At 43.6% G+C, this 24,510-nt stretch overlaps 1 protein-coding gene across 11 annotated transcripts in view; it reads left to right on the forward strand.

Moving 5' to 3' along the window:
- Positions 1-22,665, forward strand: part of Hivep2 (HIVEP zinc finger 2) — a 199,210-nt gene extending 176,545 nt beyond the window's left edge. For 10 of the 11 annotated variants that reach the window (XM_039109867.2, XM_063287903.1, XM_039109863.2 and 7 more), the window contains 6 exons: positions 160-5,707; positions 6,606-6,760; positions 10,820-10,995; positions 13,425-13,526; positions 14,256-15,151; positions 20,190-22,660. In XM_039109867.2, the coding sequence (XP_038965795.1) occupies positions 548-5,707; positions 6,606-6,760; positions 10,820-10,995; positions 13,425-13,526; positions 14,256-15,151; positions 20,190-21,014 (7,314 nt within the window). In that variant the 5' untranslated portion in view covers positions 160-547 and the 3' untranslated portion in view covers positions 21,015-22,660. 11 annotated transcript variants of the gene reach the window in all.
- The last annotated feature ends 1,845 nt before the right edge of the window (positions 22,666-24,510 follow it).

A 24,510-nucleotide genomic window follows, 5' to 3' on the forward strand; every position in this document is an offset into this window, starting at 1 on the left:
GATTAAAATTAATAACTTTTAATTAGATAATGCAATAGCTATAAATAATTATTGGAGTGAAAAACACTTTAATTTCTCCAACTTGAGGCTGACAGTTTCCCATTGGTCTTGCTGTCCTCTTGGGCAATTCTTCTGACAACCACTTTTCTTTTCCTTCAGGTGATTGCACTTCAGTGAAACTGGCTGTTGAACATTGCTGGAGTTGATGGGCAGAATTTCTCCTGGACTATTCATCATCCCAGTCCCATCCTAGTTGAGAGAGATTTAAATGCCATAAGAATCCTTTGTAACGTTGCACTTTGCTTTTGAAGATGGACATTTCTAGGATGGAGAGAACTGTTATAGTTTGGTTCCAGGACATTGGCATCCAATGCCCACTGACTCCAGTGTGAGCCTGGAAGGTTCCAGAGAGAGAGGGAACAATCCACGAGTTTGCAGACGACCAGGAACGCAGAAGCAACCCAGCTTTACAAAGCACAGCATTGGAGACACCTCCATGAGTCTGCTTGGCTTCCGGGCAAAGTAGCACTTAAGACCTTGTGTTAAAATGGACACTGGGGACACAGCTCTAGGACAAAAAGCTACCTCAAGGTCTGGAGAAACTGACAGTGTGTCAGGTAGATGGAGGCAGGAACAATCAGCCGGTCTTAAGATGAGCACTTTCAGCAGTCAGGAAGGGCAGAGACAACCGCAAATAGATCCTGACCAGATCGGAAATGTAGCTTCAGCTCAGCTGTTCGGTTCTGGGAAGCTGGCCTCGCCTGGCGAGGGCGTACATCAAGTCACAGAGAAGCAATACCCACCACACCGTCCGAGTCCCTACCCATGCCAACATTCGCTCTCTTTCCCTCAGCACTCATTGCCCCAGGGCATGATGCACAGCAACAAGCCGCACCAGAGCCTCGAGGGCCCTCCCTGGCTCTTCTCTGGCCCTTTGCCATCTGTGGCCTCTGAGGACTTATTTCCTTTTCCAATGCACGGCCACAGTAGTGGTTACCCTAGAAAAAAGATCTCAAGTCTCAACCCCGCTTACAGCCAATACTCCCAGAAAAGTATCGAACAGGCAGAAGATGCTCACAAAAAAGAGCACAAACCCAAAAAGCCAGGCAAATACATCTGCCCGTACTGCAGCAGGGCATGTGCAAAACCAAGTGTCCTGAAGAAACACATCAGGTCCCATACCGGTGAGCGGCCGTATCCGTGTATACCTTGTGGTTTCTCTTTCAAGACAAAGAGCAATTTGTACAAGCACAGGAAGTCTCATGCCCACGCAATTAAGGCAGGCTTGGTACCCTTCACCGAATCATCTGTGTCTAAGCTGGACCTGGAGGCTGGCTTTATTGATGTAGAAGCAGAGATCCACTCGGATGGTGAACAGAGCACAGACACGGATGAGGAGAGCTCTTTATTTGCTGAGGCTTCTGACAAAGTGAGCCCCGGCCCTCCCATCCCTTTGGACATTGCTAGCAGAGGTGGCTACCCCGGATCCTTGGAAGAATCCTTGGGAGGTCCGATGAAGGTGCCAATTTTGATTATCCCCAAAAGTGGGATCCCGCTACCCAATGAGGGCTCTCAGTATCTGGGCCCTGACATGCTCCCAAACCCGTCTTTGAATGCTAAGGCCGATGACTCTCACACAGTGAAACAGAAACTTGCACTGAGACTGTCAGAGAAAAAAGGACAAGACTCTGAGCTATCCCTCAACCTTCTGAGCCCACACAGCAAGGGGAGCACAGACTCTGGCTACTTTTCTCGCTCGGAAAGTGCAGAGCAGCAGATAAGCCCACCCAACACAAACGCAAAGTCTTACGAAGAAATCATCTTTGGGAAGTACTGTCGACTGAGTCCCAGGAATACACTCAGTGTTACCCCCACGGGTCAGGAGCGCACCGCCATGGGGCGGAGGGGCCTCGTGGAACCATTACCTCATGTAAACACCAGGTTGGAGGTCAAGATGTTTGAAGATCCCATCACACAGCTGATTCCCAGCAAAGGAGAAATGGACCCCAGTCAAGTCAACATGTTGAAGACCACGAAGTTCAACAGTGAGTGTCGGCAGCCACAAGCCATGGTGGCATCTGTTAGGAATGAAGGAAAACCTTACCCAGGAAGTTTCCCAGGCAGCAATCCCGTTCTCTTAGAAGCTCCCGTGGACTCTTCACCCCTTATTAGAAGCAACTCAATGCCAACTTCTTCAGCAACTAACTTAAGCATCCCTCCTTCTTTGAGAGGAAGCCACTCGTTTGATGAAAGGATGACGGGCTCTGATGACGTGTTCTATCCCGGCACTGTAGGCATACCTCCCCAGCGCATGCTTAGACGACAGGCAGCCTTCGAGCTGCCATCGGTGCAAGAGGGTCACATGGAGTTTGAGCACCCTGCAAGGGTACCCAAGAGCCTTGCCGGCTCATCCCTGAAGGAAAAGAAATTAGTTCCCGGAGATAGGTCTGGCTATGACTATGATGCCTGCCGTAAACCGTATAAGAAGTGGGAAGACCCTGAAACACCAAAACAGAGCTACAGAGATATCTCTTGCTTGAGCACCTTCAAACATGGAGGGGAATATTTTATGGACCCCTCAGTGCCATTGCCGGGAGTGCCAACCATGTTCGGGACGACCTGCGAGAACAGAAAGCGCAGGAAGGAGAAAAGTGTAGGGGACGAGGAGGATACGCCTATGATCTGTGGTGGCATGGGGAGTGCTCCTGGGAGCATGATGTCCTCAGAGTATGACTCCAAGCTGCAGGACGGAGGAAGGAGTGGCTTCACCATGACTGGACATGAGAGTCTTCCTCATGGTCACTCCGATCGTTTAGACCTGGCCCGGCCCCAGCTGCCGTCTAGAAGTCCGTCTCTTGGGTCTGAGGATTTGCCCTCGGCTGGTGATCCTGACAAGATGACAGACCTGGGCAAGAAGCCTCCGGGAAATGTGATTTCGGTGATTCAGCACACAAACTCGCTGAGCCGGCCCAATTCCTTCGAAAGGTCTGAGTCAACAGAAATGGCAGTCAGTACACAGGACAAGACCCCCTCACCTTCTGAGATGGGCGACAGTGAGGTTTTGGAAGGCCCCGTAAGCCCAGAGTGGGCTCCTCCAGGGGATGGTGCAGAGAGTGGAAGCAGGCCAACCCCTTCACAGCAGGTACCTCAGCACTCCTACCATGGGCAACCAAGGCTTGTTCGCCAACACAACATCCAGGTCCCCGAAATCAGAGTCACAGAAGAACCTGATAAGCCCGAGAAGGAGAAGGAGGCTCCTACCAAGGAGCCCGAGAAGCCTGTGGAAGAATTCCAGTGGCCCCAGAGAAGCGAGACTCTTTCTCAACTCCCTGCTGAGAAGTTGCCTCCCAAAAAGAAACGCTTGAGGCTCGCAGATATGGAGCACTCCTCAGGGGAATCCAGTTTCGAGTCCACAGGCACCGGCCTCTCTCGGAGTCCCAGCCAAGAAAGCAACTTATCCCACAGTTCCAGTTTCTCCATGTCCTTTGACAGAGACGAAACGGTCAAGCTCACCGCACCTCCCAAGCAGGATGAGAGCGGGAAGCATTCCGAGTTTTTGACTGTCCCCGCGGGTTCATACTCATTGTCTGTCCCGGGTCACCACCACCAGAAAGAAATGCGGCGTTGCTCCTCTGAGCAGATGCCCTGTCCTCACCCGACGGAAGTCCCAGAAATACGGAGTAAATCATTTGATTATGGGAACCTGTCCCATGCTCCAGTGGCGGGAGCATCCCCATCAACATTATCGCCATCCCGGGAGAGGAAGAAATGCTTTCTGGTACGCCAGGCTTCCTTCAGTGGCTCCCCAGAAATTGCCCAAGGTGAAGCCGGCATGGACCCCAGCGTCAAGCAGGAGCAGCTGGAGCAGCTGCATGCTGGCCTCAGGGCTGCATGGACCACTGTGCTCCCACCCCTGCCAGGGGATGACCCAGGGAAGCAGGTGGTCGGTCCTTGTGGCCAGCTGAGCTCAGGGCCACCGCTCCACCTTGCCCAGCAACAGATCATGCACATGGACAGTCAGGAATCTCTGAGAAATCCGTTGATTCAGCCAACATCCTACATGACAGGCAAGCACTTACCCGAACAACCGCACCTGTTTCCACATCAAGACGCGGTCCCGTTTTCTCCTATCCAGAATGCCTTGTTTCAGTTTCAGTACCCGACTGTCTGTATGGTTCATTTGCCAGCTCAGCAGCCTCCCTGGTGGCAGGCGCATTTCCCCCATCCCTTCACTCCACACCCTCAGAACAGCTACAGCAAGCCTCCTTTCCAAGCTGACATTCATTCTAGCTATTCCTTAGAGCACGTAGCAGAACACACTGGAAAGAAATCTGCTGACTATCCGCATGCAAAAGAGCAGACTTACCCGTGCTATTCCGGAGCATCAGGGCTACACTCCAAGAACCTCCCTCCGAAGTTTCCATCAGACCCTGGCAGTAAATCCACTGAGGCTCCGCCCACTGAACAGCTTCTTCGAGAAGATTTTGCCTCAGAAAATGCTGGGCCTTTGCAGTCCCTACCGGGAACGGTGGTTCCTGTTCGCATCCAGACCCACGTTCCATCCTATGGAAGTGTCATGTACACAAGCATTTCTCAGATACTTGGACAGAATAGCCCCGCCATTGTCATATGCAAGGTCGATGAGAACATGACCCAAAGAACACTGGTAACCAACGCGGCCATGCAAGGGATAGGATTTAACATAGCCCAAGTGCTTGGGCAGCGCACAGGCTTGGAAAAATACCCTCTTTGGAAAGTACCTCAGACCCTACCCCTGGGCTTGGAATCCTCCATCCCCTTGTGTTTACCGTCCACCTCAGACAGCGCGGCCTCTCTCGGAGGAAGCAAGCGGATGCTGTCTCCAGCCAGCAGTTTGGAGCTCTTCATGGAAACCAAGCAACAGAAACGGGTGAAAGAGGAGAAGATGTACGGGCAGATTGTAGAAGAGCTCAGTGCTGTGGAGTTAACCAACTCGGACATCAAGAAGGGCCTCTCCCGCCCCCAGAAGCCCCAGCTCGTGAGGCAAGGGTGTGCCTCGGAGCCGAAGGACGGCAGCTCTCAGTCAAGGTCATCTTCCTTCTCCTCCCTGTCACCCTCCTCGTCTCAAGACCATCCGGCTGCCAGCGGGCCTTTCCCTCCCAACAGGGAGATACTTTCAGGTTCCAGGGCGCCGCCGCGACGGAAGTTCAGTGGGCCCTCAGAAAGCAGAGAGTCCTCCGATGAGCTGGACATCGATGAGACCTCGTCAGACATGAGCATGAGCCCCCAGAGCTCTTCGCTGCCCACAGGAGGCAGTCAGCAGGAAGACGAAGGGAAGGCCCGCAAGCTGCCAGTCAGCATGCTAGTCCACATGGCCTCTGGTCCGGGAGGAAATGTGGCAAATTCCACTCTTCTTTTCACAGACGTGGCAGATTTCCAGCAGATCCTTCAGTTCCCCAGTCTGCGGACAACAACTACTGTGAGTTGGTGCTTCTTAAATTATACAAAACCCAATTTTGTGCAACAGGCCACCTTCAAATCCTCCGTTTATGCTTCATGGTGCATTAGTTCCTGTAACCCAAACCCATCAGGATTGAACACCAAGACCACGCTGGCCCTCCTGAGATCCAAACAAAAAATTACCGCAGAAATTTACACTCTGGCTGCTATGCACAGGCCCGGAACTGGCAAGCTCACATCATCCAGTGCCTGGAAGCAGTTTGCACAGGTAACAACAGACTCCGGGTTTGAATGTATGGTGTGTTGTGGGTCAAATAACACGTAGACTGAAGGGTAGAAGGTTAAAATGTACTAGGAATGTATTAGTAACGAGGAATGTTTAGTATCCAGATGGGAGACGCCATAGCCTGCCCTTAGTCTGAGGGTTCCCAGAAAAGCTTCAAAGGATGGGAGTGCTCATGTTAGCCCAGATAAGGGAAATTCTCCTGCTAGGAAAAATATCCATTGGTCAGTTTCCCTTCTGCCTCATGAGTGATAGTGCAGACATGAGGAATTCTGGGACTTTAAGAAATGAGGAAATAAAACATGGAATGGATGCTGAAAAAAAGATTTCGGAGGAAGTGTGGAGGATGTTAGTTCTCGGAAGGCAAATGTCATCACTGATATCAAGTGTATTTTTGACTAAAATTTATATTCTATGTATCTCTTTCAAAAATGGCTTTCCCCAGTTACTGTCTTTTTCTGACTTTTTTTCCCTAAACAGTAGAGTAAACAAAATTAATAGTGAAAAAAGTAGAGATTTGAAAAATATATTTTGGACGCTATGCCAGGGTTATTTTCCCTTCGTTGATTTTTGAAACTACTTCCTTAACATGATTGTTTGACTTGCCCCTTCAAATTATAGAGCATGCATTGGGAATCTCTGTGAACACTGTGCAGAGAAAATGTGAGCTACTCAGGGTTTGTGCACTTAAACATTGACCGTATGGAAACTGACATTTTTCCCTCTGATTTTATCCCCGGTGGTCTCTGTTTCCTGCAGCCAAATCCATAGCCTTTTATCGTAGAGTTTAAGCTAACTTGCAGGGATGAGTAATGGGCAGGACACAAGGGCCAGACTATCCTGGAGAAAGCATGTGAAATGATTCTCTCTTCTGATCTTGCAGATGAAACCTGATGCACCCTTCTTGTTTGGCAACAAACTAGAAAGGAAATTAGGGGGAAATGTCTTAAAGGAAAGAGGGAAAGGAGAGATTCACGGAGATAAAGATCTTGGATCCAAACAAACCGAGCCAATCCGAATTAAGATCTTTGAAGGGGGGTAAGGAAAACATAAAGTGTTGGGTTGGTTGTAAGTTGTCATGAATGGTCCCTGAATGGTTGACTAGAAAATAGTGTGTGATCTTGCAGATGCTTACAGGAAATTCCTTTTGCAGTCAAATCGAAGAGTGCTTGCTGGAGAAGGCTAGCAATTACAGGTCCCTTCTAGGACCTGCCCTCAGTGAGCTCGGTCCCATTGTGCATGGAGTCTCTGCCTTCAGTTCTCATTTCTCTAAATCTGTATGAAATCTACATTGGCAGCCTCATGGCGTTTCTCATGTCCCTTCGTCCTACACTACTTCATGAGTTACTACGTAGACATATCTATGTTCTGTGTTGACCTGAGTGGAACCATGTATAATTCTGAATATTTCTAAGAAATAGTTTCTGTGAACTTCAGACTTTCATGGGATTCTGACACTTCCACCACCCATGATCCTTTGGCTCTTGAAGTCAAGGTATCTCATTTAGCTCACTGTGTTCTCTATCCACTGGTGTATAATGACCTCTTCTCAAGTGTTCTAAGCCAAGGGAGCTCAAGTAGTAAGGGCCAATAGTGTGTGTGTGTGTGTGTGTGTGTGTGTGTGTGTGTATACATATATGATATATATATTCGATATATGTATCAAATAATAGATATGTGTAAAAATAACATGTATAATATATAATTTTATATATATATAATTAAAAGAATATAAGTGTATGTGATAGCTAGTTTGTTGTTTCAATAGAAATACATTAGTTGCTATAATCCATGGAAGAGGTCTAGCTCAATGGTTTTATGATTTTAGTTAAATTTAACTACACTAATTATATTTGGGGGATTATGTAATTTAGTCCTATCTCTCCAACCTACTAATAAATCACGTAGTTTCATGAGCATACTTTTATTCCAGTGGTATTTGAAGGATAAAATGTCATTTTGACCATAAAAATGTTAACTGGTGATGACACACAGTTCCTCATAGCTCTACCCATTTGGAGTTGGTTATCATGGCTGAACTGCCCTTGGAGTTTTGCTTCTTTCAGGGATCGAATCTTTTCACCACACTTGCGTGTGTGCATGAATTTTGCATCGATGCTTTTTGACATCTGTCCTATCATTACACAAATGAAAAGAATGTAGATTTTTGTCTCTCCCTAGAGACAGGTTTCTCAGGTCTCCATGACCCAGTCACCATATTTTTATGCAACAGCTGTCTTCAAAGTAGTGCATATGAACTTGCGTATATGTTCATATGTACTAGTGTATATGGCTTACAGTGGCCATCAGGATTACTGTATGTTTTGAGGAGTCCATCTCCGCTATCAAAGAACATAAATTGGGGGAGGTGGGCACTTCTGGGACCCTTTTCCACTGTGTTTTGATAATCCAGGAAAATCATATTTTTTATTTTTCTGTTTCTAACCCAGTCATTTTTTTTTAATCTCTGAACTAATTCTCTACCAATTTCTGGTAACCAGGTATTCATTCCAAACAGCATGTTCTCACCTCTTAAGTTAATTGATTGCAAGTGGTAACAACAATGACCTGAATTACTGACTAGATTATCCAGGTTATCTAGTTGATAGGGATAATAAATATTTCTTTAAATTAGTGTTTTTCAAAATCCATTGTGTATCAGGTAGAATTATTCGTCTTCAGAAGTGTTATAGAGTAAATAGGCTATCTGAAGACATTCTCCTCATATACAGATTTATGTAGAATTTTACTTTATTTCATTCTTTATAAGAGTTAATCACCTAAGACAAAGCAAAGTTCCGATGTAGAAGTTCTAGCACCTTTTAAGTACAGCTGCTTCTTCATCTTCAGCTAGTCAGTACCACAGAACCTCAATTCAAGATAGCAAATGGTCCTGATAGAGTCTTCAATCTCCCTCTCGATTTCCCAAACCAGGTCTCCATCCTGTACACTGCCCTCAGCATTCTTACTTTTCAAGCTCCTGCAGAACATCCCATTACAACTCTTAACATCCAATGGCTCTTCTAATCCAAAATTCCAAAGTCCTTCTACGATCTACCCCACAGCATGGTCAGGTCCGTCACGGCCATTGTCCACTCTGTTGGCACTAACTGGCCTTGGTTAGGGTTTCTATTGCTGCAACAAAACACCATGACCAAAGAGCGAATTGCTGAGGGAATTGGTTATTCGGCTTTCACTTCCACATTCCCATTCATTACCTAAGCAAATCAGGAAAGGAACTCAAACAGGGCTGGAACCCAGAGACTGAAGCCAATGCAGAGGCCATGGAAGGGTACTGCTTACTGGCTTGTTCCTCATGGCTTGCTCAACCTGTTTTTTTTTTTTTTTAGAACTCAGGACAATCAGCCCAGGGATGACCCCATCCAAAATGGGCTGGGCTCTCTCTTCCATTGACCACTAATTTTTTTGTTTAAATGCCTTATGGCTAAATCTTGTGGAACTTTCTCTATGCCAATTCATTCCCTCTTTTCAGATAACTCTAGCTTGTATCAAGTTTACACACAAAACCAGCCAGTACAACCCCAATACAGATAAAGCTAGAGTATCCTTTTCTGAAAAATATTGGCTTTCTGTAACATCATCATATCCCTTTAAGCAGTTTCATACTTGTTAGGAACAGAGAGCAAAATTGAATGTAGAAGAATGGTTTTTTGTGCCTCGAGGATGTGCTGTGATTCATTGTAAAATGCACATGTGAGAAGAAAACAAGTTGTAAGGCCAAGCCATAGTTGAAATGTTTTTGAAAGGGTAAAGGGCATGCGAAAGTGATAATGCCCACATTCCCCTTTGATTAGTGCTTACCGAAATGCCAAGCATGCTAAGATGACACTTTATTCATAGCAGAGTTGGTATTCCAATATATGGATGGACGTTTCATCTTGAAAAGCCTTATACAAATTGGGTAATTGAATTTGAATTTGATTTTGTACCTGTTGGAGTATTAGCTAGAGCAAGATGGGTATGGTCAAAAGCCTCTTCAAATGGGGAAAAACAAAACAAGACAAAACAAACAAACAAACAAACAAAAAACAACCCCAAACAACTCTAGGTCAAATACCACCCAGGAATTTCACAACAAACAAAGAATTTTGTGTGTTAGCCTACCTTTGGAAGCTATACGAAGAACTTTCAGAAGTGCTTTCTTGCCACAGTGACTTGGGATCTAAAATTCTAGCCCCGCTGTGGTGTGAGGGATCATACCATTTATTGAGTTGTGCAGTACAGGTCTACTGCTTGATAATTTAAATCTATGAGATTTCTCATGGGCTGTCACCTTCTAATCAAGATAGATTGCAGAGCATTTGGCTAGGTATCTCCTCTTCTGTCAGAGACATTCTTCAACTCAAGTTCATGACTGGAGACGGCCTCAAATACACTTACAGACCAACCCTTCAGGAAACAAATGCTAATTTTATCCCACAGTCTCCAGTTCTCATTACGCAACAAGGCTTTCAAGAAGCCAGTTGAAATTTAGACTTTCCATGAGTACAGATTCATGATCCTGGGAAGAGCAGATCAAATCTGTAGACAACAGTTGGTGAGCAGAGCCGAGCCTGGGTTAAGTTGAAATTTCGGAGGCACACATGTGCCAGGCTTGCAAAAATAGTGTGGAAACTTGCAAGAGAGATTTCTATTCTCAGTTAGAATTATTTCTGCAAATGTAGAGGAGTGTTTCCATACGTATAATATAGATGATGTCATGTTAACAGATTATGCATAAAGCATCGTTATTCTAATAGGTTGGTATGCATTCAGTGATGTTCCTTGTTGGGAAGCTATATTATGCCCAAAAGTGGGAGATCCAGGTCTGTATCTCTTTGAGCTTATGTAAATCTGTTGGAACATTTGTATATTCCATCAGTAAATCTGTAATTCCATATAGAATAAAACTTTGCTTACAGCAATAATTCCATTACACAATTGTCTCAACTGTTCGCTGTATAAACTTCTCAGGGTTCATAGAAGTCAGGGTGAATAATTGGAAAAGACCCTCTTACAATTGAAGACAGGCAATGACTAGCTTTTGGTTTGATAAGAGTATTTAAAATCAGTGCGGTTTGCTTCTTCTTCAAATAGGTACAAATCCAATGAAGATTATGTGTATGTCAGAGGACGTGGACGGGGAAAGTACATTTGTGAAGAGTGTGGAATTCGCTGTAAGAAGCCAAGCATGCTGAAAAAACATATACGCACTCATACTGATGTTCGGCCTTATGTATGCAAGTTATGTAATTTTGCCTTCAAGACGAAAGGTATGGGCTTGACTTTTGTTGCTGTTGTTGTTGGGAGAGGAAAGGTTTCAGGAAAACTTCCGGCTACTTAGGATTCTGAATCCTACTTTGTAACTCACTTTCACCAAGCATAGAGAGTGTTTTGTTTGTGAAAATATGACCCCCTGAGATATATTTCCTCCTTCCTGTCCAGGATCAAAGGATGTATGTGAGACTCTGAGACTCCTTTTATGACTAATTAAGAGCTGCAGACTGAGGGCCAGGCAGGTTGTCTCTGAAGGAAGTGGCTTAGAAGTGTCTGGATAGCTATTACTTCATGTTGGAAATTTATGTGGGCTAGGTAATATTTGTACTAATATTGAAATTCTGCAGGGAGGCGATACATGAATGGCAGTGGATAAGCAAGGGAAGTTACTGGGAGGAAAAGATGTGGCCATGGTCACTTTCAAGATTATAAATAATGTAAGGACCCACAGACTCCCTGGTGGGCCCCTCCATCCACAGCTGCATTAATTATACATAGAGATTTGATAGCTTCTGCTCTCTGTATTTATCAGCATGGAGACAAGTCTTACTCTCAGACCTCAAGAGTTAATCTCATCCAGCTAGGACCTGCCTTGAGATAGCCTGTTACTTGCAAATGTGTGTTTTAATAGACTGATTTAGACAGAAATGTTTCACTCAAGATTGCTCGACTTGTATTTCTATTATTCTGTACTACGGTGAAAATCCTCATGGTCCATGTCAGATCTGTCTAAGGGAGCTTGTAGACTGCCCCTCTTCAACCCCCACTTCATTTCCAGTGTTTTAACGTTCAATTTCAACATCAAGTAGTCTGCCCTGATATCAACAATGAAATACAGGTGTGAATTATGATAATCTGGTAGGGAGATATATAATTATCTCAGTTGTAGCCCACAATCTTAAATTGTGATCTTTTGACGGAAGTATTAATGTTTGGTGTTTTCTAATATCTGTTTATTTGGAGAGTATTTATGTGTCTTCGGTGCCTCATTTGTAGTGCAATAAGGAGAGGGAACGTAAGCATCTGAACATCAAAGGAAGTAAGCATGCTGCTCTCTAAATACCCTTCTCCCTTATGGTGATCCAGCTTGCTCAGAAGTCCCCAGGAGGGAAGAAAATGTAAAAATTTGGTCTTAGGACACACCACAAGCCCACCAATCACTATAAAGTTGTCAAAACAGTGCTCTAGGTAAATGGTTAAATCCGATTCTGAACCATCGTGAGGACTCCACCAGGAAAGAGCATCCTTCCGATCATTAATGGAATCCTTTCCCCTTGCCTGTACCAAGCTCCCACTATTTTCTCCTGCCCTTGCTTTGGCCTGCTACCTCAGATGCTCATGGCTTCCACAAATCAAGGTGGGATTGTTTCCAATTCCAACTTCTATCTAGAAATCTACTCTGAAGATTACAAACTTACTCAGAAAAAGGGAGCCCAAGTGAGTTCCTCTTTGGAGTATGAAAAATATATATATATATATTTCATATATACAGTGTATGTGGAAGCAACACAAACGTTCAGACACAATTTACTCTGTGTCTATGATGGATTGATTCTAGGAGCTCCCACACATGCTCATCCTCTGTATAAAGTGCTGTATTATGGGCACACCTTCTCATAATTTCCAGGTTACTTGAATACTTTATTCAATGTAATTGCTATGTATTTTTAAAAATCACATTGATTATGCAATATTCAAAAAAGAAGATTAAAGTTTTTCAATACAGACAATATATTCTTCCAGTTTTGATCTTTGGGCGGTTGAGACTAGTAATATAGAAGTCATGGATACAGAGGGCTGGATGTAACCTTGTTTAGCATCTACACCCATGTACATACCATGCATACATAAACAACGGAAACACATGGGTTTCATGAATTCATAGAAAATTAGTAACGTTTAATTCACATACACCCTTAAGAGTTAACATATCAAAAATCTCTTTGAGCTCTTTCAAAAATTATAGATGTTTTGATAAGAGCAATAAAAGTGTAGAAATATCTGTGTTGGATGTATAAAAATAATATGTAGAATTCCTAGATACAATCAACAAATTGATCATAATATGAGATAGTTGTTTTTGAAAGAATAGTTCATTGTGATGTAGTTATTTAATTAGTACTAAGTATAGCTGTATCAGAGAGAGAAAAAAAACAATGCTTTTATCAGGCTGAATTTCTGGGAGCATGTACTGGAAAATAAAAGTGCATACCTGTGTGTTGCTCCTACACTGTCTAGATGACAACAGACCATAACAGTCATTTCATAAGAACAAATGAATATACTCTAGGCCCCTGAATTGATCCCTGAGTTTCCTGTGGTAAGTTCTATAGTATAAAAAGTGCATATGCCCATCCCACACGTTTTACCTCAGTCATTACAGTTTGATAGTTAATTCTCTTGTTCCCTTGTTTGCATTTTCTAGGAAACCTAACGAAACACATGAAATCTAAGGCCCACATGAAAAAGTGTCTGGAGCTGGGCGTCTCGATGACATCAGTAGATGAGACAGAAACAGAAGAAGCAGGTGCGTGACTTACTGAATGGACTGGCCTCTTAGGCGGACTTTGTGGTCTAGTGATTGCACGTCGCCTTATTAAGTAATCGTTGCAGGAAATAAAACAGCACACTGAACTGCTTGAGAGCTACTAAGGAGAAAGGAAAACATTTGAGTGTAACTTGTTCTAGAGGTGGGGAGGGCTGTGTTAGCAAAATAGTTGTCTCTAAACACTGTGAAGGGATGTGTGCATGAGGCAGGGGATGGAGTTGTGATTTATGTGCTGGGAAGCTTTGGGAGGAAATTGAAAGTATTTTAATGTGTTAGTCTTCCTATTGAGAGGAAATGTAGTAGAAAAAAATATCCATCATTAACCCCAGTAGAGGATCTGAAGGTCGGCAAACCTCCTGAGGGATCCCTCTTACAAATAACTTGCACCTCAACAGGAGAGGTGGGCCATCGCTTTGCTTTTCCTCCTTCAGCATCAGTTATTAGCAATACCAGACACATCCCTTTGTTTTGAGTTGTGTCATGAGACTTCTCTGAAGTCTGAAATATAAAATCCTATTCCAGGGTTCTCAGGGATGAAACCAAGTAGGGTAGGCACAAGTAAGTGTCCATGGGTGGTTGAGAGGCATGATAATTTTAGGGGGTCAAGAGGGTCAAGGAAGGCTTTTGGGAAGATTGTTGGGGCAGATACAAGCTCCTAGCCTTGAAAATGGGATCTTAACTACCGTTGTTACTGTTGGGTTCTTTCAGAAAATATGGAAGATTTGCACAAAACATCTGAGAAGCACAGCATGTCCGGCATTTCAACTGACCACCAGTTCTCAGATGCTGAGGAATCTGACGGAGAGGATGGAGACGATAATGATGAAGATGATGAAGACGATGATGACTTTGATGACCAAGGAGATTTGACACCCAAAACAAGGTCAAGAAGCACCAGTCCTCAGCCTCCTCGGTTCTCCTCCTTGCCTGTCAATGTTGGCGCTGTAGCCCACGGCGTCCCCTCAGATAGCTCTCTGGGACATTCGTCATTGATCAGCTATTTGGTTACTCTACCCAGTATTCAGGTCACTCAGCTCATGACACCCAGTGACTCTTGTGAAGACACCCAGATGACAGAATATCAGAGGCTGTTCCAGAGCAAAAGCACAGACTCCGAACCCGACAAAGACAGGTTAGACATCCCAAGCTCCATGGACGAAGAGGCCATGTTGTCTTCAGAGCCGAGCTCCTCCCCAAGGGACTTCTCCCCCTCAAGCTACCGGTCCTCACCAGGATATGATTCTTCACCCTGTCGAGATAATTCGCCAAAGAGGTATCTGATACCCAAAGGAGATTTGTCACCCAGAAGACATTTATCACCTAGAAGAGATCTATCACCTATGAGGCATCTGTCACCAAGAAAAGAAGCTGCATTGAGGAGAGAGATGTCCCAAGGGGATGCTTCACCAAGGAGGCATTTGTCCCCACGGAGACCATTGTCTCCTGGAAAAGACATTACAACAAGAAGGGACCTCTCTCCCAGAAGAGAGAGAAGATATATGACTACCATTAGAGCACCATCTCCCAGAAGGGCTTTATACCATAACCCACCATTACCAATGGGGCAGTATCTGCAAACAGAGCCAATTGTATTGGGGCCTCCTGTAAGTATAACCTGAGCCCTCTTCACCAATGCTGCAGAACGTGGGTACCTCCTATAGCATAGTTATGAGGCATTTATTATAATGTGGGTGTCTCTCTAGAGGAGGCATGAACCTATTAATTCAAATAGCAGGGAGACGTTTTTATCACACACCGTGTTAGTGACATGGCTGTGGCATTATTCCAAGTATAAAATTGTATCAAAGCAGGAGTGAACTTCCAGCTAGGAACAGGTGAAGCCTGCCAAATGTTTTGTAAGCTTAACTAATTATAGACATGAGCCAAAACCCTTAGGTGTGAAGCCCCAGGTATGGCATGCTTACGTAGACAAACATGAAGACGGGTAAATTGTTAGTGACATGTACGCTTGAGCAGGTGAGGACTCTGATCCAGGCTTTGTCCTTGACTTCCACAATCATTTTTATAATATACTCATTACATTGTCCAATGTGTGTACATGTGCAAATGGTCAGGACCTGAGAAATGGCGGTGTGACACTCAAGTAGCTCGTAAGGTAAAGGCATAAGGTTTCTGCATTTTTTTCCCTGTTATTGTTGCTGTTAGCACCTGGTATAGATGTTGAGGGAGAATGCAGGCCAGAGCATGAGCCGTCAGAAAGCAGGGGAGAATATTCTGAGGTTTCCACCTTCTGCTTTTATTATAAAGGAAGGTGACAGCAGTTGTGGCCATGGGCCACACTGAAGCCACAGGTTTAGTGAAAGCCACCAAAAGTACCTCATTGCACATTAGCCCAGTGGATCTCTTTCCATTGGGGTAGGATTGTCAAAAGGCAGGCAGAGAGCACAGGGCCATGATGCCTTCTGAGTTTCTTTGCTTTAAAAGTGGTTTTCGTTTCCAGATCTTTCTCCCTGCCTGCACCCTCTTTATTTTCCATCTGGTGAAGCATGGTCTTTCTGGGGCACTGCTAACTCCTAGCCCTGTCTGCCCCAGCCCTGGTAGCCAGTCCCCTCCCTCTCACTGCCTACTGCTATCTTGATTTATGACCTCACAAGACCTTTCTCAAACGTCAGGCAAGCTCCCAGCATTCCTTGCTGTATCCTCATCCTCCTCCTTTTCTTTTTCTTTTTCTTCCATAAACCATATATAAAGTTTATTTTGATGTTGCAATCCTGCAGAGACATGCCCTGATGTCCAGACATGACTGATTTCAAGCTAATAAATTAGCAAGCTAGGAAAAAGCACCACATCTCTGCAAACTTCTGTATCTTGTGCTGCCCGAGTCCCTATACAGCAAATAAGAAAGCTGGGAATCCCTCTGGTGTGTCCTTAAATGATTCCTCTAATAGAGACACTATATAATGAATAGAAACCTGGAAATCCCTCTGGGATTTCCTCATAGAGACACGGTGATGCTGGCCCGATGCGCTAAACTAGTCCTGTAAGCCTTTGAGTCAGCCTTTGTCCAAGTAGACTGGCCTGTATGAGTCAATGGAACTTATTCAGGTAACCATGTCATGAAAACAGAGCCATTGATTTAATATGCTGTCAAACTCAGGCAAAAGAATTAACTAACTAATCAATTAATTAATTAAAGAAGTTAAACGGAATAAAAGAATTCACTTATTTTGGATCTCTGATTCACTACGAAGTTAATCAAGAAATTTAGTGCCAAACGGAAAAAAATTAGTTTCACCACTTACTGAATTTTTCCTAATTGTGTGGTTTTTATTTTATTTTATTTTGTCCTTTTAAAAAGTCTCTAGACACCTCACAGAATTCATCCATCATCCCCAACAAATCCTTTGGCTTGCTACCCGGTCCAGTTATCTTTAAACAAAAAAAAAAAAAAAAAAAAAAAATGCCACCTTCTGTCTGTTCTCTGCCTACAACAGAGTCAGGACCCAAGCGGGAGCTCTGTCCTGAATTGTCATCTTATATTGACTGATCGTCTTTGAAAGGGCAGGGAGAACTGCATCTTGAATGAGACCTTCCTGGTCAGAGAAAAATAGACCTGAGTTGCTGACAGGTGTCCCTCCTGACTGCTCTGTCCGATGAAGACTTCCCTCTCTCTAATAATGTACCAAAGGGATATGACCAACCATAGCCCCTTTTCACAGAAATCCTTTTGTCATTTTGCAAACCTTGATAGAAGCATCCAAGGGCAATGACTGTGGTGAGAAGGGACCCTGGTACCCAGGATGACATAATAAACCAAGATACAATTGGTTTAGTCTCAACTTAGAGCCAGATTTAGAGACGTCTCAACTTAGAGACGATTTAGACGGAGAAACACACGCCACTAGGATTCCTCCCCTAACACCTTCTGGTTCCCTTTAAGATAGATAATAGAATTTAAAAGTGCATGCACTTCATTCCATCCATCACCACTTTTGAGGACTGGAACATGGCTCGAAGGGGGAATAATATTACAGTTACAACCCTATTTTCTTATGCATATCCGTTTCGGTGTGTAGATGAAGAAGGTCTCCAGTAAAGCACTCAGTGCTCAATGCTCTCCCTTGTCCATGCGATCTTGGGTAGGTTGTCTTGCATCGTGGACACTTGGGTAAGGAAGCCTCAGGCAGACATAGACCTTGCATAGGTATTGTCTGTCCCTAAAGGCAGGTGTGGCACAGCTGTAAGCCGTGCGGGAGCTGTCAGCACATTGAGGGAAGCTTCTCCAGTTCTCACGTAAGGACTTCTGCTCAGGTGCCTGTGGCTGGTGTCTCAGCTACATCAACTACTTCTCTCTCTTTCCCTGTCAGCTACTTCCCTGCTCCCAGCTGCCTCGATGAAGCCAGGCTCTCCTACCTTCTTCCCCAGCTCCCAGAAGCCCTATCACACCGTTGACAAGATGATTAGCATAATAGTTCTAGTGCCTGGAATACATGCATGTACAAAACTGTGTATCATATGTGCATGCAAACATTGTGTGTACATAAGCCTCACACAATTCAACAGTGAAATTTGTATTCTTTTTTTTTCTGATTAGAATGTGGGCACTGTATTATGATAAAGCTCAAGTCACTAAGCAATAGGAGAGCGTGTAGTAGAGACCAAAGCAGAGCAATACAAAGGTTTGCAGGAGTTTATTTGCAGGCTGGAAGACTTTGGTAGACAGGAGGAATGTGTGTGGAAATGTCTGGCACCTCGGTTAGCTATGCGTGTGACTAATCATAGAAATTCTACTTCTGCATTTGCTTTCGTAGGGGGCAACTTCATTTCTGATCAGTGATGATCTGAATGGGAAATGTTTATTGAGAGCACAAGATTTTGTCTTAGTAGCTTTAGGACACATGGAGCGTGTCCTAGCTTTAGAGGCTAACTTGTCACTCCACTGTCAGCCCAGAGTTAAGACAAAAGTTGAGTAGCTTTGTGCAATGGCACATCTCTCCTAGTGTCTTCTGCTGACCCCTTCCCTGAGAAAACTTAGACTATCTGTACTCTGGTGAGGTACATGTAGAGTGGATCGAACACAGAGCAGACAAAAGTCAAATGGAAAAAATACCCAAGTCACGTTTTATTTAAACCTTAAATATGTGATAACCATGGTTTACAAAGAATTCATTTTCTTCCAGGATTGCTACCAAATGCATTAGGGTTCCTCTGCCTTAACTGTTGTTTGATGAAGACTTGATCTTCTCTAAAACAAGAGTTAATGGAGAGAGTCTGTCTATACGTAGCACTTAGAGGATTCTTCTTGAGTCCTGAAATGGTCGTCTATTCTAGCTTGTGAGGTCCCAGTGATTCCAGGGGCGCTGATTGGACCATTTCATCTGTGTGGTAGAGCAAATCATTTGTGTGCAGCCTGGATAAGATGTAGCTCGGACCACCACAAATTCCAAGCATGGTAGACAGTAGCAGACATATGCATAATTTACAGTTCCTGAGCCAGGCTCAAATCTAAACGGAACTGGCGGTAAGATTTGGCCCTTGAATCTGAGAGCCAAAGCATCCTTGAGATGAATTACAACCATTTTTAAGATCACTTTCCTAGATTATTATCTTAGACAAGTTTTAATCTACCTTGAATTCTCATATAAATAAATTATTAATGAATCCTAGCAATTAAAATTCTGACTGATTCACTAGAACCAGATAATCTGGCAATCTAAGCTATGTTCTACAAAAACAAGAATAGCAAAATAAAGTCATCATTTCAGGATGAAAACCATGAAATTCGGAATTATGGCTCCAAATTTTAAATACCTTTACTTCATTAATTTCCAAGAAGACATTCATGTTATAAGTAACACCAACAGAGAAATTGAGCGATAATCATCTTTGATTCCCAGCTATGAAATTGAATATGAATGATTAACTGTTGAACACACATGATATTAATGAGTCCTTGCTTCCTTTCAAGCATTGCCATTTCTATAAGATTTAGCCTGGAGCTGGGACTTGAAGAACTCTGCATTTTCTATAGGGTCTCTTCTTAGTCGGGATGTATTCCTATAGGCCAATACCTTGTATACCAAGACCTCTCCTGTGCAGGGGTATCTTCTACTAGATTAGTACTCGGCACAAAGGGACTTAAATAGGGATGTTTTCTTGTAGGCCAAGCTTTTCAAAGCAAAGGAATAGTTATGTAGTTTCTCAAAACCACCCCGCCTTCCTTTGTTTTGTAAAAGTCTATTGCCAACTTATTATTTCTGCCATGCCTCAGGAATTTCTTCAATGCAGCCTACTGCATCAATAGTTGATAATCCTATTTCCTTTGAGTTTAAGTCCCATCAATATTTACTAGTCATCCTTTGTTTTGTTTTGTTATTTTCTTTGTTTGTTAGTTGTTTTTCTGGTGAGTCAATTTTCTGTACTTGTTCTTATGAAGAAATAGCCATCATGTGACTTTATGCCTAGTGGGAAATACACTGGTTGCTTTAGCATTTTGCTTTTAAAAAACAAAAGCCACTGTCCAACGGGTGAACACCTTCATTAAAGAACTAGAAAAGGATAGCTAAGGAAGCTATTCAGTTTTGAGAAATTCTTTCTAGGTGCCAGGCATCCTGAGGGAGGGTGGAAAAAAGAGGGAGAGGGGGAGCAGATCTGAACTCTGTGCTCTGTTTTCCTGTGTAGAATCTAAGAAGAGGATTACCTCAGGTTCCTTACTTCAGTCTCTATGGAGACCAAGAAGGTGCTTATGAACATCACGGCTCCAGCCTTTTCCCTGAGGGTCCTACTGACTATGTCTTCAGTCATCTTCCCCTCCATTCTCAGCAGCAAGTGCGAGCTCCTATCCCCATGGTGCCAGTTGGTGGGATCCAAATGGTTCACTCCTTGCCGCCAGCCATTTCCGGTTTACATCCTCCACCCACATTGCCTCTGCCCACAGAGGGCTCTGAGGAGAAGAAAGGAGCACCCGGGGAGGCCCTCACCAAGGATCCCTACACCCTTTCCAGGCGGCATGAGAAACAAGCCCCTCACGTTTTGCAGTCATCTGGTCTACCTAGTTCTCCCTCCTCCCCACGGCTATTGATGAAACAGAGTACTTCAGAAGACAGCCTAAATTCCACAGAGAGAGAACAGGAGGAAAACATACAGACTTGTACAAAAGCCATCGCCTCACTCCGGATTGCAACAGAAGAGGCAGCTCTGCTTGGGGCTGATCAGCCCACATGGGTGCAGGAGTCCCCGCAGAAACCCTTGGAGAGTGCACACATCAGCATTAGACACTTTAGCGGGCCTGAGCCAGGTCAGCTCTGTACCTCAGCCGCCCACCCTGACTTACACGATGGTGAAAAGGACACTTTTGGTACATCACAGACTGCAGTAGCCCACCCCACGTTTTACAGCAAGGGCAGTGTGGATGAGAAGCAGGTGGACTTTCAGAGCAGCAAGGAATTATCTTTAAGCACAGAGGAAGGCAATGAGCCCTCATCGGAAAAGAATCGACTCCATTGATCTGCAATGCATGGACACATTCATTTCCACATTTCCCCCTCCCCCCTTTTGTTTTTGTTTTTCTAGGGATAGAAATAAACGAGTTGATAGCATGCCTGTCCTAAGTTACAGTAGTTGGCTATTATAAATACTTTTGTTATTTTGAAGACAATTAGGGAAATTAACAAGTCATCTTGAGCCTGACCAAAACAAAATTTGAAATTAACCTATTGGGTCTGGTAACTTTGAAAAAAATTGTACAGATGTTTGTGCCTTTTCTTTACTTTGCTTATATTCTTATAAGCATTTTTTTAGCGGTAATTTGTACATATTTTAGAATTTGTGTATCTGCTTTGTAATAAATGTAATCTCTTTCCTCTTTTGGACACTTGGATCTTAACGACGTAAAGCAAAGCAGCATCTATATATATTGTGAGGTTGCACTAAAACATATTTTTATATGATAAAACTGAACAGCTTTTATGTACAGCTCTCATTCTGTAATACTAATATTTATTTTGTTTCATAAACTGTACATTTTTTTCTTAATGTTGTGGATTGCTTTTCTATGTGAAGCATGGGTTCCCTGTTGCGTAACTAGAACAGAAATGTCCATTGTAAGCAAGATATTTAAACTAGAATATCTTATTCTGCACTTATGCATAAGTTACAAAAAAAAGATAAAGAACGTATCAGTCGGTTCTTAACCTGTAAATTCTTTTTGTCTCTTGTTTGCCGGATTGACAATAACTTAAGAGCTGATTGTGATTTTTAAATGGATAGTACCGTAAAGCATTAAAGTAAACAATGTGCTATTGTGAGTTTTTTTCAAAGCTTTATAAATCAGTTATAAATAATATTAAAAGTATTTGGTCTTATGTGAACATGTTGATCTATATACTCACCTTAAAAAATATGGGAAAAACATTCCGCCCCCATGTAAATATGTACAAGTGCATCACTGGTACAGTTTTGTGTTACTCGGTTGGACACGAGGTTGCCACAGACCTATGCTAGAGTGTCTTTAAAATTAAAGTGAGAAAGCACATGGACTGTGTAGAGCTTGGTTATCGGCCGGCCCGGTGGCTTGGTAGGCAGTGCTGTGCGCTGCCTGTGGAGAAGACCTGGGCTTAAAAATCTTGGTTCTTGCTGCACAGGATGGTGACTGGAACTAAGGCTGCACGGAGGGTTCGCACTTGGACTCGAGGGTTGGGTGTGGAAGTGGGGAAGAGGGATGGAGACCTGCTCCCCAGCTCTTCCCATCAGCCTGTCCATAATGGTTACAGGGTTACCATCAGCATTAGGAAATGTCACCTTACCCTTTGAATAGGGAAAGAGTGTCACTCCTGGCTGTCTCAGGGGGAATGAAGCAGAGAGGCCTTCAAAAGGAAGCAGCTCTGGGGAGAAGGAAGTTTTTTTGTATCTAACCTTCAGAACGGCTTTTGATCAGTGTTGAAGGTGGGAAGAGCCTTTGCAGGTCTAGAAGAGCAGAGCAGAGGGAGGGGTACAGCAACATGTGCACACGCATGCACATGTATGTGCATGCGCACACACAATCTGGGTTATCTTTGTGCTATATAGTGGATTATAATTCTGTGAAACCAAGTTTGTATATTGAATTACATTAAGGAGTGTTCTTTAAAAAGAGAAATAAATATACAATTACATGCTTGAGGTGTCTAGTTCTTGTGAGTGTGTGTGTGTGTGTGTGTGTGTGTGTGTCTTACGTTTCAGTTCTGATTTCGTTTCTGGATGCTTTTAACCTACACTCTCGTTTTAATGCTGGGTTCTTTCTGTCTTGAGGCACATCAACTGCAGATGATCTCTAACCAAGTGACGTAAGAGTTAATGGCTTCCATGTGTCATCTGATTAGCCTAGACGGCAGGCAGTTTCTAGAATGTAGGCCTGAGAAGTGCAAAGGCTTGAGTGTGGGAAGCATGTACTGTGTCTTCGTTAGAGGCTCTGCTCTCCCGGTCAGTACACAAACATATATGCAAATGAAATCCCACTAGACAAATCTCTTTTTGATGATGTTTCCAAGGTTCAACCCTCACCCAAAAACAACAAAAAACAAACCAAAACCAAAAAAAAAAAAAAAACACATCAAAAATATACCATAAAATAATCCAGAGATCAAGGGAATTTTGAAGACTAGAATCTTTTTAGTAATAAAATAATTAAGATGACCATAAAATGTGGAAATCTCAGTTTTTTTATTGTAGACATCTCAAGTTGGTCAGTTTAGACCTTACCTGTTTGGACTGTCATAACTTTTACAAGCGTGAATTGAAGGTGAACAAAGCTGACCAACTAAGAATTCCTGAATAATTTTGATTATGTAGGGAAAGTTTTGTCTTCCTCCTCTGACATGCTGAGAAAGAGAGTCGGGGTAGAGAGGATTTCGGGCCTTTGCTTTTGCCCAATTCATCACATATACTCCTTCATTCATTCCTGAGCAGTGCTTGGGTGCCTGTTCTGAGCTGAGAAGGTGATGGGAATCTAGAGTGGGTGAGGATGTCTGTTTTCCAGAAGCTCACAGAAGTTGTGGAGACTTCTAAGTGAGCAAATGTTAGAATTGAAAAGGGAACTGGGGTGTTTTGTCATAACCGAGATTTGTAATCAGGACTGTGGTTTTGCACGTAGGAAGAAGACACCCCTCCCCATGGCCTTGGAACACAGCCTGAAAATAAGACGTTGACAAACTCAACATCCTTTTCCATGAGCTGCAATGGAGCATCATTCTTCGTGCTGGGTGTACATCGCATAGGAAAACAGATTCTTGACTTTCCGTCATCTATGTTTCGATTGTGGTGGGGGGGGCGGGGCGTTAGGGAGAAAATGAAGTGAGAAAACACAGGTGTGATGGCCCGGGATGTGCGAAGCTGTATGTGCACAGAAAGGGAGCAAAGTGAAGCTGTCTTTGTAGGGAGCTGGCGGAGTGCTACATGGCTAGGGCAGAGGCCAGAGTAGTCTTCTTTCCTAGTCCACTGTGCGAGTCTGGAAAGCCAAGGAAGAAACAGCAGCAAAGAGCAACAAAGTCTTTGTAGGGGAATGTGTGTGTGTGTGTGTGTGTGTGTGTGTGTGTGTGTGTGTTACATACTACATACATATATACATATATGCAAAATATAGAAAGAGGTCAAATTCTCTGACCAACTCTATCTTAAATAACAAATGGCTTGGTATTGTTGCCTCTCAATTTCTCGAGAAAGCTGCTAAGGTCAAATAGGTTCAGAAACACAAAGGTCATCTCCATGAGTGGTAACCAAAGCTATTCGTTTAGAACTGTTTCAGATATGGCTGTGCTGCCTTTACCACAGCCTGCTTTGTTTTTTCCAGAGTTGTTTGTCACCATATAGGGCAATGTACCCACAAGTTTCTGACTGTAGAGAAACATGCTCGCCACCTTTGATATGCAGTAAGCAACCAGTCTTGACTTTGTAGTAATACTCAAGAACATGACAGAAATTGTTTCATTTTTCCCTTAAGGGATAGCTAAATATTGACAAGCAGAAA

The sequence above is a fragment of the Rattus norvegicus genome, chromosome 1 (assembly GCF_036323735.1).
Source record: "Rattus norvegicus strain BN/NHsdMcwi chromosome 1, GRCr8, whole genome shotgun sequence".
Classification (NCBI taxonomy): Eukaryota; Metazoa; Chordata; class Mammalia; order Rodentia; family Muridae; genus Rattus; species Rattus norvegicus.